Source organism: Volvox carteri (assembly GCF_000143455.1).
Source record: "Volvox carteri f. nagariensis unplaced genomic scaffold VOLCAscaffold_43, whole genome shotgun sequence".
Taxonomy (NCBI): domain Eukaryota; kingdom Viridiplantae; phylum Chlorophyta; class Chlorophyceae; order Chlamydomonadales; family Volvocaceae; genus Volvox; species Volvox carteri.
Genome location: NW_003307586.1, coordinates 636230 through 653806, shown reverse-complemented (window position 1 = coordinate 653806; position 17577 = coordinate 636230). Strand labels below are relative to the sequence as shown.

Here is a 17577-nt window from a genome sequence, read left to right as displayed (position 1 = left end):
CCTCCCGTTCGTTCAGCAGCGTGTTGTGTTAATTAGGGAGGACAACATGTGCACGCAAGCAGTGCTAGGGCGTCTTTCTTCGCGCTCGGCAGCTCTGCATGCCGAACTAAAATTATTATGGGAATTCATGCAGAAGCATAGTATTGTTCTACAAGTCGAGCGTGTGGCTAGTGCTGACAACGAGGCAGATGAAGCCTCGCGTTGGGTAGACCGTGATGATTACCGCTTGCATCCCCGGTTTTTCCGCCTTTTGGAGCACCGCTTCGGTCCGCACCATGTCGACTTGTTTGCCACGCATATTAACACGCACCTCCCGGTTTTCTTTTCTCGCCACCATTGTCCGGGTTCATCGGGGGTCAATGCTCTCTTGCAATCTTGGGCAGGGCTTAATGCATATGGCTGCCCACCCTTGGACCCCGACTTCTTGCTCGCTGTGGTGCAGAAAGTGCGCGAGGAGGGAGCGTGCCTCACCCTAGTCGTGCCGTACTGGACGGCCCAACCTTGGTGGCAACAGTTGATGGAGTTGGCGGTTGACCTTGTGTTCCTGCCGTCGAATACGGAGCTGTTTGCGCCGGGCGAGGGTGGGTCGAGCACCTATCTACCACCCCCTTCCTGGCAGGTCGTGGCAGTGCGGGTGCAATCTTCATGTGGGCGCTTTGCTTAGCACTCGGTCGTTCCGTGAGGCGCTGCAAGTTCGGCCGTGTGTGTGCCCCGCTGGGAGCGCTTTCCTAGCATTTCACCCTTCCCCGTGGGCCGCGTTATTTGTTATAGGGGCCGTGGGACCATCTTTGAGGGAACGCCGTAGTTGCTTTGCACCAGGGGAGCAGTTATGCAGTTATGTGGAGCGAATAGGTAGGGATTTGTCGTGTGTGCGCTCCTTAGGCACCGCGCAGATAGTTGGTTTTTCGTCGCTTGGTGTTAACCTGCGTTTGGTTTCTCGTGATTTCGGAGCGGTTTCACTTGCTTGGTATCCGGGGTACCGCTGGTTCCAACCCCGCTGGATTTGGGACTAGATTCGAGTAGTACCTTTGGCGCGGAATAGGTCCCGGTTTCTCGCTGGATCTGCAGTCCGTTGCGACATCCCCGGTCTTTGATAACCTGTTGGTATCGCAGCTGTCGCTCGCCGGCCTAGGGTTGGTCCATTCCGCATGTCTTTGCCGGTTGCCAGGTTACCTTGTCCCAGGGTTGGTGCTAAGACCTGGCAGTTTTGCATCGCTGTGTTTGTGCGTTTTCTGTGTCGCGGTAGGCTGGGGCTCTTTCTGACTCCGTTTATGTTGGGCTCCTGTGGGGTCAGTTCCTAGCTGCCAAGAGCTTTATCCAAGCCCGTGCTGCTCAGCCTTATTTTCAGTGCCATGAGCTCCGTGGACTCCGTGAGCTCCGTGTATGTCTTGCTCGGTTAACCAAGAGCGCCCTGTGCTGGAGACAGCCCCTGCTGGCGGCGTTTTTATAGTAGTTGGTTGCATTTGCAGCACTCCGTGGCTCTGTCAGACTCTCTTTGTGTTGGTCTTTATTGCAGGTGCTGTGTGGATTCTTTGAACAGTTGGCCGGTGTACCTGTTGGTTCGGAGGTGGCCCGACCTTGCTGTTTGTCGTGCTGGGTTTCGTCATCCGTATCCCTGCTGTCAGCGCCCTGGGCGCGTGGAGCGGTCGTTATTGCAGAGCCGGTGTTCAGTTCAAGCCCTAGTTGGCCGTTTAGTCAACCCTCAGCGGGCACATGTTTGGCATTCTCGCGTGTCTATCGTCCATTCCTTCAGATGGCGTCCGTCAGCGTTTGTTGAGGGATCCGTCGCGTTTGTGGCCGGTGGGTCAGTCTGTGCGCGGTTGGAGAGCGCTGGTTTGACCTCGTCCTTGTGGTTTTGGCAGCGTTCTGTTTGTTTGCTCTTTTGCCTGTGTAGAGATGGCGTGTCCGCCGTCCTTGCTGCTGGAGTATCGTTTGGAGGTCGTTGAGGCGTTTTGCTTGGGGAGCTTTATTTCGTGTCGCTGTGTGTGCCTGTCTGGCAGCTCTCGCGTCCTTTGTCCCTCTAGCGGCCCGTCGCGTTGCGCTGTTTTGGTGCTCAGTTTGTTTGTTATTTCCGCTAGAGGGGGTATCTTCTCCTTTGGCATTTACCTATGGAGCAACAACTAATGCGAGCTTGCGTAAGTAAGCTGGGTTAGTTGGGCGTAAGGCCCAATGCGTAACTGTTAGACTAACTGTTTCGCAACGGCCCGTGTCCTCAGGGCCGTCATTTATTGCGCGCATTAAGCTGGTTAGCTTATCTTGTTTTTGTTGTTCAGCGCGCGCCCGCCCGCCCGCCCGTTTCTGGCGCAGCCTCGCGTTAGTTCAGTTGCGGTGTCTCTTTCTCCGTTCGTTAGGCCCGTCTTCTTCGGGCCTCTCAGTCCTTTTCTCTCTTTCATTCTTTGTAACAGAAAATGGCATTTACCTATGGAGCAACAACTAATGTTCGGTTACTTTGCTCAACAGTCCCAATTCTTCCAGGGGGTTCTGGATTTACCGGTCACATGGGAGATCGCTGACGGCTCCAGCGCTTCAAGACGCGGTTCGCACGGACTAACCGCAACGGACTGTAAACACTCTTTTACCTGTTTCCTTTGGTCTCCGGAAGAATAATATCTGTTACTATCTTATTATTTATCTCTGAGTATCTGTGGGAGCCCATGTTTATTTTTGACACGTCTGGTGGAGAACTTTGCACACAAGGACATGGTTACCCCAGAGCTCGTCCCTCTGTGGTGGAGCAGCGTATATTTGCTATGTGTGACTGCTATATTATACGCAAGTAGTCAGTTGAGTAGCGCAAGTTTTGTCGCACAAGACATTCACACCGATTCTGCGTCATTTGTACAGCTGCCGATAGCTCCAAAAGGTAGTGCATCACGATCAAGCAGTTTGGTGAAGAAGGCAGAAGCAATTGGCTGGAGCGCAGACACACGCGAGCTGTTGGCCTCTGCCAACGGTTGCGTGGGACGCAGCTCCGGAGCTCAGTTGACTCGATGTTCCCAAGGGGGAACGTTGTTCAGCTGGGGCCTAAGAGAGTGGAGGCTGGGAAGAACCGCAGGTGTGCTGGGCCAGAGCTTCTGGGTTCCCTACTGGGTGCACAACCTGCCCAGGGAGATGCCCCACTACGGAGTTCCGTACAGCATGTGACCTGACCATCCCAACGGCTGACGTGGACGCCAATCAAACCTTGTCACGTGTTCCCTTCATGCACGTTGGCGCAGTGCCACCCGCACACAGGCCCTGCGTGTCGTGGCCTGGCCGCAGGGCATAACTTCGCTTCCAAAATAGTGAGCCCGTGACCATCTGATTCATCTCATTTCATCACGCGACGCGCAATTCCTATAGCACGGTCGGATATGCGCAAGATGGGGCTCCAGACGACTTGTAGCTGAGGCCACAACGCACGACAACCGCGAAACACAGTGTTGTTGTGGTGACCCTCTCCGCTCTCCCCTTGGACGCACAGGTGACACCTCGGTTCCGGAGCCAGCTCTAGTAAACCTCACGGTCATCTCAGTGGCCGCCAGCCGCCATTCCGCCATTGCGACTGCCGATGGCGTGGTTTGGACCATGGGACACAACGACTCAAAGTACGTGTCGTGTCGCACTGTTGTAAGCTTGCCGACCAGCCTAGACCTGACCTGGCATGCGCTTGCGCTTGCGTCCTGTATCGGGGACCATGCTGTGTGTCACAGTAGCAAAGCAAAGCTCACCGGCCTCGTATAATGGCCTAGATGAAGATGCACGGCGCCACTCTCCCAGAGGAAAGCTCGGCGGTGGCCCAGTCATTGCGTAGGCGCGCGACAATACGGTTGGGTGGGCTTAAATGGAGTCTTGGTGGTCCATGTGGTGACCTCGTGCGAGATTTGCCCTCGTCCATGGCCTCGCTTCTTTAAGTGTATATGCCCTGCATGTACTCCAGGGGCGGCGGCGGCCATGGAAGTCCTCCGTTGGATGCTTCAGGGCAACTGGGTCGTGCCGGGACCAAGGAGCCTGGTCCCGTGGAAGGTCCCCTGCGCGGCAAGTTTGTGGTGCAGGTGGTGACGGGGCGTTACCACACCATGGCCGTCACTGAGGATGGGGAGCTCTACTCCTGGGGCCTCAACGACTGGGGGCAGCTGGGCCGGCCCGCGGTGGGAGCCACGTCGGAGTCGGACCCCACACCCTGCACCGCGGGGCCAAGCTGCCACTCGGGGATGTGAGTGGGTAAAAGGGGTTTCGGAGCGGGTGGTGGGGGGAAGAGGTTCTTATCGTGCGACTCAGGCACGACTCAGATGGTGTCGTAGGTGCTATGAGTGGCATATGCTAGCTAAGTTGTCGTAGCAAAGATATGGCTGGCATGTGTATGGCTTCCAGTGCCCTATCATCTGATGACTCCTGTACTCCCTGTCACGTGCCGCAGCCCCGGCCTGGTGTCCCTACCTGGCGGCGTCCGCGTGGTGGGTGCTGCTGCCGGTCGCTATGTGAGTATGGCGGTGGACGACTCAGGACGGTTGTACACTTGGGGACATGATGGATGCTCCAACGGCGGAAAGCTGCCTGAGCGGAATGAGGCCTACAAGCCGAAACTGGTCAGCGGAGAACTGGCAGCCAAGCGCGTGGTTGCATTCGACGCGGGCTACGTGTTCTGGATTGCTGCTACGGCGGAGGGCGAGGTGTACACGTGCAACTCGCAGGTGGGAGAGAAGAAGGGAATCGAAACAGTGGGAGGGGGCACTAGGGAAGGTGAAGTACCTATCCGCGGGTCCAGGGGGCATATGACGATATGGACTTTCCAAGCTTATCTGCCCACCCTCATCCGCCCACTCCACATCCTCTTCCTCAGGACGATGGGTACGCGGGCACGCTGTCCAGTCGGAGGGCACCGAACAATGCCGGTGAACTGGGCCGCGGAGGAGACCCGCTGGTGCCAGGACGAGTGGAGGGCGGGTTGGTGGGGAAAAAGGTCGGTATGGAAGCCCGGTAGGGTTCACCACTTAGCCTTTTGTTATCCCACGATGCCCAGTTGCCCAGCACGTGGCCACTTGGCGACACACAATCTGGGCCATGTTGGGACACGATGATGTGCACCGGAGGTGGCACGCAAGGAATAGGCAGGACGCGGATGCGCGAAGACTTGCAACGGACCAACAAACGCCATACAGCCGCTACATGCCATAACGCTGCCATATGCAACAAGAAAATAAACTGCAGCAGCGCTGCCTCTCTTATCTCAGGACGCGCGCATGTGCGCGCTCGCGCGCACCCGGCCACTGCGACTGATGACCAGATCCGTTCCTTAACTGGGGTCGACTGCGCCCCGGCCTCTGATGACGTGGGCCGGGGTCCAAGCTGCTAGGCCTTGCTCGGGGGGGCCTAGCTAGCCCTGAGCAAAGGCTGTGGGGGGTGAGGCAGCCGCCAGCTGTACCGACCTTGATTACCACCACTTTCATCTCCCCAGCCTTGGGTCTCTCAGTCACCTTCACGCGCGCTAATGCGATGCTGAATATACGTCTTCGTAGGTTGAGGCTGTCGCTGCGGGCCGCGAGCACGCCGTGGTGTCGACTGCTGACGGCAAGGTGTTCACGTGGGGCAGCCGGGATCTGCTGATGGGCCGCAAGGGGAACTCCAGGGAGCCCGGACAAGCGCTGGTGAGGTCGGGGGCTGCGCACTGGCTGAGAGTGCAGGGCTGGTGTGAAGCGTTGTTTGCCTCAAGGGCTGCTGCTAATGCTGCTGCTAATGCTTCAGGGTGCTCTGGGGGCCGATAACATCCGCTTCGTGTCAGCGGGAGAGTACCACAGCGGTGCGGCCTCCGAGACCACTTTGTACGGCTGGGGCAGCAACGGCTACTTCTGCACTGGAGTGGGACGCGGCAACCCCGTACAGGTACGGCATGGCATCAGCGGATTGGAGCGGGGGACCTGCACAAAGTTCTTCAATAGTGATGACCGCGACCCTACACCGCATCATATGCACTCGTCAGTCATTCTAGGAACCGCGACCTGCTTTGCGACCGGGAAGTAGAAGCTCAAGATTGTACCTGTTATACAGCCCGTCACGCTGATGGCTGGATGGAAACGCTGACGCCTGGCGACCGTCCCTCCGTGGTAATGAAAAGTATCCTCGTTTGTGCAGCGGTGTGAATGAAGACCTCTCAACCCCTACCATACACGTCAGACCGCACTTTGCGCCCTGACTGGCCGCCGCCCGAGGTTGCCGCCACGAGGAAATTGAAATCCCTAAACCCGCAGAAAAAGTAAAGAGCAAATCCACAAGCGCCGCAGCATCATGAGTAGAGTCACTATAGCGCCCCCTGTTGGATTCTTCTTCTGGATTCTTCGCAGAGACGGAAGGGGGGGGCCAGGACGACGCGGGGAGCCAGCGGGCGCGGCGACGTGTTCGAACCCGCCATGTCGCAGGGCGTCATCGCCCTCGGCGGCTGGCAGGTCCAGGCCATGGTGGGGGGCTTCCAACATGGCCTCGCCATCGCCGCGAACAAGGGGGGACGCTGGGAAGTTATGGGCCACGGTCGCCAAATGGCGCGAAGGGCGGTGAGGTGAGAGATCTGGAAAGGGCAGGGGCGGCAGCCGTATGGCATGTTGCGGGGTGTGCCACATAGTGTTCTTTTCCAGGATTAGGGGGCAAGTGGAACTGTCCAGCGCGGTGCCGGCTGGAGGTTAGCCGGGGTCTTTCCGAGGACTGGCCGGGAGAAACGAAAGCGAGTGCGTGTCGCTGCATATGTACGATGGAACAATAAGGCCCACAATTGGGCTGAGCGACAGCTGCTGACCGGGTCTGCCCCATGTGTGTGCTCTGCCTGCCATGTGGTAATAAATATGGACGCCCTCGGCGCTATTCGATTTCGCAGGCTTTAGCTGCTCTTCGAAAACACTTGTCTTTCCCCACATCTGTATTGGCGCCCTGGGCCCTCACGGTATGGGCGCTTTCCTCTCTCACTCTTGCTGCTTACAGCAGGAACTTGGGCGGGGGCCGCAGCGCCTTTCAGTTGCACTCCATGACCGCGGGCGCCTTGAGCTCTCTGGCTTCGGCGACACAGGTCGCGTCCTCCGTTGCAGTGACAGGGATAGGGACAGCGGTGGCGACGGCGGCCAGCAGGCCGGCCGGCGGTGGCGGTGATGGCGGCGATGCTGCCGTGGCGCCAGCGAGGCCCGTGGCAGCTTTGCTGCAAGCAGTCGACACCTCGGCACCCGACTACCACACCCGCTACCTGGCACCGCAGCTACACCCCATCGAACTCAACGCCTCGGAGCATTGGCGGCGCTACGTTCGCTCTCCGCGCTTTGAGTTGATCCAGGTTGTCGGGGCGTGTTGGCGGTAGGCTCCTGGCGGACCTTTGACTTGTTCTCTGGCAAGTAGCTTCCCCCGTCGCCCACGCCGGGACAGGGGGTTTCGTACATCGTGTTGTTAGATGGGCCCCATCGACGCCTGGTGTCTTGGATGATGTGGCTTCCGCTCGGTCGGGTGTGCAGCTCCCTCCTTCCCCTCCCCCGGGGGTTCCCTTGGCCCTTCAACGCCTAATTGTCGTCGGTAGCACACAGGCGGACGATGGATGGGTGGATGGATGTGCTCACCTGAACATCTCCCCCTCTTTTCGGCGATTGATTTGGATTTGTCACAGGCCCAGTCTCCAGATATCTGGAAGGTTCTGCCGACCGCCTACGATCCCCGCTACAAGAACCCCTGCTGGTACGGGCGCTTCCTTGACGATTCGGTTTGGATGGTGGTTGATTTTCCTTTGGTTGCCGCTTGAAGTGTTGCTTAATATACCGCGCGTAGAGGACCTGGGTGCTTGCTAAGAACCTGTGTGTGTGTGTGCGCGTGTGTGGTGGCATACGGTAGTCCTGCGGCGGCATGTTAAGCATCGGAGGGAGGTGCCTCCAGCCAAATCTAAGGGCCCTTTGCTAGAGTTATGTACCTTAGTAGCCTGGCCAGCGCAGCGATGTGGTGACGACGCGAGCTTGGCATTTGACTATGGTATAATAGCGCGAGACCTGCACACCCACGGCATCCCTGGTCCCCAAGCCATGTTGTCTCTGGGATGCCATAACCCAAAGGGAAAATAATAACATGAACGCTTGAGTGTCGTCGTTTGTCTTTGCTTAGTAATGCTAACCATGCTCTTCCTCGCACGTGCACAGGATGGCAGGGGAGCGCCTCCGCTGCATTCCCTTCTACCACATCCTGGGGGTCTCGAAATGCGGCACCACCGACCTCTACCACCGCCTTTCCAAGCACGCATTGCTGTTCAAGTCAAGAAATAAGGCGAGATGCGGTGGGATGGTAGCGGTGCAGGACTTGGGTTGCCGTGAAGCTTCCTACTAGGCAGACGACAGAGAGAGGGGGGAGCAAGGTATAACGATCCCACGACCCATAACCAGCAACAGCAGCAACGCACCAAAAAGCTCTTGCGGGCCGACCGGGCTGCCCTCCTTGTATTCGGTGACCTATCTGACCACCCGCCTAGAGCAACAATCTTCACTTGGGCTCTCTCCGGGGGCCCCAACTACAGCCTCACCTCTGCCTCCGCGCTTTCCTGTACCGTGCGCTATGCCCATCCCTCTCTGCCGCATTCACCCCGCAGGGGCCCCACTGGTGGGACGAGTGCATCCACCCGCCTGTCGGGCCCTGCACCGCCCCGCCAAATGGTGACTTTGACGGCTACGTGGAGCTCTTCGCGGACGCAGCCGAGAAGATCCGCAACATCCCTGACGTGAGACCTTGCCTCGGGCCTGTCTCCCTGCGAGAGACTCGGGAGCCATGTCACCTGTTCCACATCTGCATCTTTTACGTCCTAATTTAGAGATCGCCCGCCCTCTCTGCACCTTGGCTGGCCCCTGCAGGGCATCACGGGGGAGGCCTCCTCCAACACCTTCACTTCAGCTGCTGGAGTGTATCTGCGGTACGTGTTGGGGCGTGTGGTCATATGGCGGCTGGATCTACGGCAAGGTGCCGGGGCGGACCGCAAGGGGGGAAGTTACACTGAGCGGGTTGTGCGGAAGAGGAGGGGGTAACAGGAGTAACGGTCCCGGAGGAGGGTGGCTGCGGTTGAGAGCTAACCAAGCACGCTAGTCCGACCCACAACCTTATCCTTGAGCATGTACACGCCCAGGTCTTGCCTCCTGAAAGCGTTTTGCCGCGTGTCGGGCTGTCCCCCCCTTGGACCCCCTTCCCGGTAGCCTCCATCGCTTGCCCCCTCCCTCCCTCCTCTCCCTCCTTCCCTCCCTCCCTCCCTGTCGCCTAATCCTTCCCTCCCTCCCTCCCGGCTTCAGTGGGCCCTCCTGGGACCGCAACACCACCGTGACGATGCCGGAGCTGATGCGGGAGGCAAGTCCCTTCCTCAGGAACATCATCATCTTCCGCAACCCAGTCGACAGATACTACTCGGCATTCTACTACTACAGGTGGGTGCGCACACAATACTGTGACGTTGCGGCGCTTTCCCCGGCGCGCGTGTGTGTATGTCCTCCTTCCCCCGTGATACCTTCCTCCTTCGATCACCCTCGACCTTGCTAGTCCGGTCGCGGGCCCAGTGGTGGATGCCGAAGGTGCAGGGCCGGTCCATGATATGTCCGTCTATCCCTCCCTTTTTAGTCCCAACGCCACGTAGCAGGAGTGTACCCTTGTACAGGTCACTGGGACACCACCACTCCGCGCGCCAGATAGGCCTTTTGGCTGGAGATCCCCCGGGGAGGGCGCCGGGGCCCCAGCAGGCATTTGCTAGGGTATTGTAAGGGAATGAACACTCCTGGACAGGGCGGGATTTGAACCTGGTCGAGAAACCGGGAGATGGCTGGCAGGCCATGCAGCGCTGCCTTGCCGTGTCACCACGTGCATCAGGCAGCCCTCTCGTCTACATTACTTATATCCGACCACCGGGTGCAGCGGCGTTTGCACGTACCCCAGGAAGTCTCGGGGGACCGTGTGGGCACGAAAAGCCAAACCGTGCCTTTGCGGCCGGCCCGCTCTTGCTGCTGTTGCATGCTGCTACTCGCAGACCCAGACAGTGTCAGATTACTCCTGCCGCTGAACCTGTGTTTGCCTTTCCTCTGCAGGCGTTGGGACAGGACTCAGGCCCCACCGGGCCCCGACGAATTCCATGACGCTGCGGAAAAGGTGCTTCTTCTTATTGCTGTGGGGACTCTAGGGTGAAAGGTGGAGATGCTGGGATGGGGCTGGGACAAGGAGTAATGACAGTGAATGTAGTTTAATGCCGGGGGCAACCCTGCGCCTGAACTTTATGACCTCCTCGATGTCCCTCCCTTCGTATGCACACGTCCGCAGGGCGCTTTCTGGTCCTATTCGACCCCATTCCAATTGAATTTCACTCACTCCACTAAAAACCCATCTGCAGGAGATTGCGGCGTGGCGCTCCTGCACGGACCAGAAAGACCTTAAGTACTGTGTGCGGCATTACCACCCCCAACAGCTGGTCAAAGGCATGTACTCCGAGTTCATTATGGTGCGCGGCCTACCGGGGCTGTTGTTGTGTTGAGGAATTCAAAGACGTTCACCCGTTGTGGCTTTTGATTGTCTTGTTCGGGAGGTGGAGAGTGTGGGGCAAGTGGGGACTATCCTGCAGACCTGTGCAGTGCAACTGTGTTGGGGCGGTGGGGGCGGCAGTTGAGTAGTGCTGGAGGTTAAGATAAGAATGGTAGGAGTGTGGTTTGGAACCCATTGAAAAGGTTCACCGGGGTGCCATCATTATCGGCGCTGTTGCTGCTGTTGTCTGCATTTTTGCTAGAATCCGAACCCCGCTGCTCTGGCCGACCCGTGTACTCGCCGTGGCCCTGTATTCGTGCTCAGCTTTGCATCCCCCGGCAGTCGGTGCTTTGGACACAGGTTGTGTTGACATTTGCTTCCATGCACCCTTGCCCGCCGAAAAGCATCACGTCCTCATCTCCCTGAACTTTCTTTCCAGGACTGGCTGGCTCACTGGCCCCGAGACCAGTTGCTGTTCCTGCGCAACGAGGACTACAGCGCGGCTACTCGGGTGCACTTGGAGGCCGTGTTTCAGTTCCTGGATGTGCGGAGGCCAACAGAGGATGAGTGGTTCAAGGTACGCACGGCGGTAGCAGGAGTACGTCCTAAAGTTACATGGCTCACACACGTGGGGGGCCAGTCCGTAAAAACGGGGTGGCCATGGATGATGGTCAATTGTCATTATGTTGTCCTCCTCCCCTGCTTGGATTGGCGAACGAAAGTGTGTTGCCAGCTCGTCACGCACGAGCCGAGCCACGTCAAGGGAGCAGCCCCTTGGGGGCAGTCCGTTGCGGATTCGTACATTTGTGTGGTCAAGATTGGCCCGCCGGGATCTGAGATCATCGGAAGAGGGTACAGGATAGGAAGCGCTTTCCCACTATTGCAAAGTGAAGCGGGTCCACGGCTGCGGTCTGCAGTGTTCGGCTGTGCTCAGATGCTAATGCCGCCACCCATGCATGTCACCAAACGGCGACGATCAAGGTGTATCTATGTGGAAAGGGATCCCATAAGCGATGCCTTACAAAACGCCACAAACAAGCACGTGTGCCGAGTATCTACTGGGTTGCCTCCGTACGTATCAGAGCACATTCATACATGCATGCGACAACCCAAACATTTACGCCTCGCGGCTAAGCTCGTTTTAAGGGCTCCAATAACTGCACACTCCAGCAGTGCAGTACTGTGATGCGGTACGACTGGCATCCTGCTTACAACAGTACTTGCCCTGTGCCGCCGCTGTCCCCATTCACCTTTGTCCTCTAATGCCTTTCCCTATCTGCTCCCCTCCACTTGATTTCCTCTCCCCCCACTTGATTACTTCTTTTTGGTTTTGCCGCTCCCAATCCCATTCCATAGATTGTGGGCATGGAGACTCGCAACAAGAACAGCGACAAGTACCAGAAGATGCTGCCAGAGACCAGGACCATGCTCGAGGTGAGGGCGACGGTCCGGGAGTGGGCAGTGGGGTAAGGGGCTGCCGACTTCCTTTCTGGTCTTGATGGCCTCCGGATGCTATTGAACTATTGAGTCCCCCACTTCCCTTTCGCCTGCTCCTGTTCAGGAGTTTTACCGGCCTTTCAACGAGCGCTTATCGGAGATCCTGGGCGACGACAGGTGCGATTTTGGGGGAGGCGGCGTGATCAATACTTAGTACGGGATGCTTAAGGCCTTACTGAGTGACATGCATACAAGGATGTGTACCGCGCTGCCGTGCTGCTATCGGAAGACACATTGCGGCGGTGTCGTATATGGGAAAAGTACAGTCTGCTCACCCGCCCACCTACCTACAAACCTGGGAGTACATTACCACCGAGCACCATGTATGCGCTTTCTCTCAGCATGGCCATGACCCAATAACCGGCGTTTACGACTGCCAAATGGTGGCCTGATGCTTACGTAGTGTTACCCCCGGGGGAACAATGAAAGGGATAACGCAAAAGCAGCTGCCGTAGCCAGTCATCTAGCCCACCTGTAACCAGTGTCCATCAACAACGTATCGCTGTTCCCTCTCCTCAGGTGGCTCTGGAGGGATTCTCCAGGGACAACCACCTCTTCCGCTGCTGCCAGCACCTCGTAGCTCAAGCCGGCTCACATAGTATGACGGCAGGGAACAGGGCAAAGTAGCACCCGAGCGGTAGGGTAAAATTGGGGCCTTACAGGATGTCAAGGTGAGATCTTCTTACGGGTTATCACTCGTCTGTAGTGAAGGTAGCAGTGGCGGCTGCGAACGGGGACGCAGCCTGGGAAGGTAGACTGCAGCAGCGGGTCCAAATGCGAGAGTTCCAATGGTTGCTGCCACAGCAACAGCAATGGCTGAGAAATGAGGGCGCGATTGGCGGAGGCAGCAGCTCTGACCGCAGGCAGGGTCCGACATGGCCACATGGCTTAAGGGCCTGTGCTGTCTCCGCAGCCCATGCGGATGGCTCTCAATGTCCCCTGGGGTCTCTGTTGTAGGCCCGCCTCCTGCCTACCTATCTACTTACACTCTTCATGCGGCACTGGAGGGGATGTTTTCCTGTCAGTTATTCCCGGGGGTCGTAGCTTAGGATTCAGCACTTGGCAGAAGTTGAGTTTCTGCCCCTTGTCGGTGGTGTTGGAAAGCAACTATCGTATGGGAGGAGGGCGCGACTCGCGAGGGATAACGTACCCATGCAGTTATGGGTGATTATGCGTGGAGAGCGACGGACAGACAGATAGCCAGACAGGCACGCATGCACACGACCGATTGGTGGTAAACTTCGCGTGAGCAGGTGCATTCATTTACCTGTACGGCACGCTGCGTGCGGGTGGCATATGCAGGCAGGGCCTGACATGTGTTGTGTGCAGGGGAGGGCAGTATATGCGGCCCAAAGCGACATCTCTTTGTTGCGTAGGCAGGCGTAGGGCCATGTTGATTGAAATGACGGCGTACTGCAGGGTGGTGCCGATTGCGGTAAAGGCAACCAGCATGCGCACCAGCGCACACTTTTTGCCCTTGGTTCAAAAGTCATCTTTACACGCCGCTAACAATTTCGAGTGCGCTTTTGACGAAATTCATCCCTGTGTACATGTTCCTGTATTTTATTCCGGGATTGCGAGTAATAACAGCAAAGAGCAGAACAGTGGGGAGCTTCTTTAGTAAGGACCTTTTGAGGGTGTCTGTCTGTCTGTGCCTGGAACGTGCTACCGAATGTAGTAAGCATGACGCATACCCTTGTGTACAATTTCCAGCTCCACTGGAGTGCCTCTTTCTCCTTGCTGTACACTGGCCTTAGAAGACCTATCGTCCCGAGCTTGCCATTGCCGCGCCTTGCATTGTCGCACCTTGGCCGCAAACAGTGGGGTTCCTAACACTGCGATCACTGCCAGCCGCTGGCGTTCGGGAAAGCCATGGGCTCACAGCAGGTTATGAATGCGGCGAGCGAGACCTGTTGCTGCCGTCTGAGATGCCACTGCCTGGGATGGGGTAAGTCGCAGGTAGCGACAGAGGTTGGGAAGGAGACAGCGGCTGGGCCATGGGGTATATTAAGGCGCCGTCTTTGTCGCCATCAAGGTTTCCAAAACCACCGTGGAGGTATTGCCTGCCGCCTTGCCAGTAAATAAAATAGCCACTAAACGCGCCAATTACTTCTTCCGCCACGGCGCCCAATGCAGCGATGAGTTCCTGCTGTTCAGGTGGTCCACCGATGATCTTGATTGGCATGGAGTCCTTGAGCCTCTTTGCATGCATGTTAGCCACCTCCACTATCGTTGCATACATACATACATACATACATACCTCGGCTAGCTAGTTGAATGCTGCTAGGGCGGCCTACATAGACAGCAATCATTCCTGGTCCGGTGTTGTGGACTGCACCAGTGTTGGGCGCATCGAGGTCCGGACTGATGCTCGTCCCCACTTTGCATGTTTTGCTTTGCTTTGAAAGAGTTGTTCCAATAATGCAATGCACTTGCGGCTGTGTGTCTCAATCATGGCGGACATCATGGTGCTGCTGTGTCGATATCCGCATAGCAGGCTCGCGTGCTGCTCAAGGCGTCATTATGGGTGTATGGTTGTGACCCAGGGGCCCAACGGGAGGTCCTGATGGGAAGAATGCTGCTCCCAGCAGTCCCTGCTACTGTGAACGCGAGTTTGTGGCAAGGCCGCCCAGGCGCTGGTGCTGTGAACGATGCGTGCAGGCCCATTTCGGAGGTCAGATATGCTGATGCCCACAGTGCGGGGTTGCTGACATATAATCGCTGCACCTGCCAAACCGCGTAGCTATGCCCCTTTCAGCTGTTCACATAAGATGGCATCGACAGCGTGTTGGATTGCGGCCGCGGCCAACACTGCCCGCTCTCTAAGCGCTGCCATGACCGACGGTGGCGGTGCCCCGTGAGATGTTGGAATCGGTCTCTGCAGGCCGGCTTGGCTGATAAGCACGATGTTCTCCCCCACGAGGCGGGTTCCCATAAAGCGAATACCACCAGCTCTGCAAACCCCCCGTTCACTGCTTGAAGCTCCACATCCTGGCGCCGGGACACACCTTTGAACTGCCTTCGAACATCCAGGGTTGCCTGCGTGGGCTGCCGTGCCGCCGAGCAACCCTCCTGCGTTATCGGCCCATCCTTTACCCTGGAAACTAAAGTTTGTAAAGAGGAAGTCACAGCAGGTGGCAGCAGGCATCACACCTGTGGCGAAACTTGGAACGCACTTGCCTCTCGTTCTTCGCCATCGTGACGTAAACGGTTAGAACGTAAATGATTTGGTATGGTTGACATTTTTATGGACAGGTAACCGCGGGTGGAAGATTATGGGATCCTTGGCTTCGTCATCGGACTGCAGTTGATATAGGTCTACACCTCAAGGTGGCTATACTAAACAATCGTCCCGGGAATCTAGAACCGATGCCTGCGTCAGCCTGCGTCGTGCCCATCATGCGGTTTGGAACTTTTACAGTAAGCCAGCCCTCGGCGCGTTCTTAAGGTTTTAGCGATAAGTTGTAGACGACTGCTCCTGGAGCGCGACAGGGCAGCGCGCGGCGCCTACCTGTGAAAATCTCGGTATTTGCATTTTGTCGGATAGTTCTGTTTAAACGGCGGTTTTCCTGCACGCACGGGGAATGGTGGGCTTGCCCGCATTCGACTGCGCCCGCCATCATTCTTACGATATCTATACAGTAGCCAACGCCGTCAGTATCACACACCGCTTCTCCGTCTGCAATGCCCCTACGAGCCAATGAAGGACAAAAGTTTTTTTCATAATCGCTAGGACTCTACTCAGCGTGTCCATCAGGTCCAACCGACGACCCTCGCATGGCCCTGATTATTTATCGACGGCCGCCGTCGCCACTATGGACGTAGATTGCCAAGCTCGACCTTTCCCAGGCTTGCTGTGGTAGCTATAGCTTCCCTTCCGAAGCCCTTCAGTTCTTGCACCTCAATAGTACTATAGCGCGGCTATCCTTAAAAAAATTTGCAAAACTAATACAACGAAATTAAAATCCAGATTCCAGGGCTGGCCCATCATGCAGGGTAGGACGACGAAATAGACGACTATCCACACAGCCTCAAATGTCAGCTTCCCGCACGTAAAACCTATCACTATCCATATTTGTGAATTATACCAGCTGCTTCCAGACCCAAGAAGGCTCAAGAAAAAAGGTAGGGTGGACTCGGGGCGTCCGTACAGACGCCGGTACAGGTGCGTCACCACCTGCCCGCATGCCGCAAGAAGGAAAGGCAGCTGCACAAATGTATGTCATAACAGCTGTGAGTTTCAAATTGGAAAGGGATGAGTGATTCAATTATACACGGGGTTACGAAATCGGCTTAGATCCCCAACCTACCGTACAATTTAGGTTTCGGCTTGAGACGCACACCCACACATGCGTATATGCATACATACATGCATACGTAGACACTTGCAGGGCCACACAGCTTTTGCAGCTGACCCTAACCGAACCAGATAAAGAAACGCTCCGCTGCGAAACCAACCATGAGTAGTACACCACGACATATGCAGGTGAGAAGTACGAAGTCAGCGCCGGTCCGACTCGCTCAACACCAATTTCATCGGTATGCAACCGTATTATCAGCGTTAGGGAAGGTACGCGCAGGACAGTCTTCGCTCCGGAGCGCTGATCGCAGGACTGCTCTCTACCAACACCGGGGAGTGCTCCGGACGAATGCATGTTTGACCGCACGGCGGCATGTACGGCATTCGTGAGCAACGGCCAGCCTGCACAGTTATTGTCCATGCTTGCCAGGTCAGCAGTCTGTAATATGAATATTAAAAACTCCTGATTTCCTGGCAATGGCCCTCCGAATTCGGCTTTGTGAGTTCAAGCTGTCGATAGTAATTAGGCAGAGGCTTGCATGACAGTCCTCCTTAGCACGTGGTTCCTAGCTAGCCTTGTCCCGGTACACCCCCGTCTGTGCTGAGGGGCCCCTCCTGCCCCACGCGCTCCTTTGGGGTGGGCTCCAGCTTTGCTCGGCTATCCGTTTTATGTGCTCTACCCTCAGCTCCTGATGCGCTGTATGTGTGTACACTGCGTGCAGCGGCATGCCTCTCCTTGAGATCCACATTGGAAAAAACACAGCAGCAACGGCAGCCGCCGCGACCACACAGTCCTAACATGCTAGTCCTGCAGCAAAGACCACAATCATAACCTCGGGCCTGGTGGTCACTAAGCAACGCTAACAGAGGAGCACACACACGGCTCCGGATACCTCCTTGGGTTCCCCGGGGTATCTAGCCTCGCCGCCTGGTGGCTAGTCGCCTGGTTACACCGACGTTGAGCTGGGCTACGGCTACACGCCGTGTGAAGCAACTTGAAGCCATGCCGTGACGCATGGCCGCGGGAGGAGAGAACGTTGAAGCCCCTCAATCCGCGAGCAGCTCATCCGCCTCTAGCGGCCGCTCTGGCAGGGGATAGTCCGCTGGCAGATCCCACATCGCGTCCAAGTTTTCATCTTCCTGAGGTAGGTGTGGGGGTTCGATAGGGGGGCCTTGCGGCTCCGCAAACTCCGGCGGCTGCACGTAGTAAATGGGCGGCATGCTGGTCGGCGGAGCGAAGCTGAAATCCTCATGCGGTGCCAGCGGCCGGAGCTCCGTGCGTGTAGTTATGGGTGGTCGTCGCC

General features: G+C 57.0%; 1 protein-coding gene across 1 annotated transcript in view; it reads left to right on the top strand.

Moving 5' to 3' along the window:
• The window catches only part of VOLCADRAFT_118754 (uncharacterized protein), a gene marked incomplete at both ends in the record, with an annotated part of 34590 nt that extends 22037 nt beyond the window's left edge, over positions 1–12553 (top strand). Inside the window, 19 exons of the mRNA XM_002954504.1 lie at positions 443–581; positions 3464–3587; positions 3920–4195; positions 4400–4673; positions 4823–4942; positions 5499–5627; positions 5725–5862; positions 6396–6532; positions 6949–7311; positions 8136–8277; positions 8579–8707; positions 8838–8896; positions 9267–9398; positions 10050–10110; positions 10349–10456; positions 10916–11053; positions 11833–11910; positions 12038–12090; positions 12493–12553. Coding sequence (XP_002954550.1) covers positions 443–581; positions 3464–3587; positions 3920–4195; positions 4400–4673; positions 4823–4942; positions 5499–5627; positions 5725–5862; positions 6396–6532; positions 6949–7311; positions 8136–8277; positions 8579–8707; positions 8838–8896; positions 9267–9398; positions 10050–10110; positions 10349–10456; positions 10916–11053; positions 11833–11910; positions 12038–12090; positions 12493–12553 — 2661 coding nt within the window. The remainder of the gene's footprint in view (positions 1–442; positions 582–3463; positions 3588–3919; positions 4196–4399; positions 4674–4822; positions 4943–5498; positions 5628–5724; positions 5863–6395; positions 6533–6948; positions 7312–8135; positions 8278–8578; positions 8708–8837; positions 8897–9266; positions 9399–10049; positions 10111–10348; positions 10457–10915; positions 11054–11832; positions 11911–12037; positions 12091–12492) is intronic.
• Positions 12554–17577: the final 5024 nt, after the last annotated feature.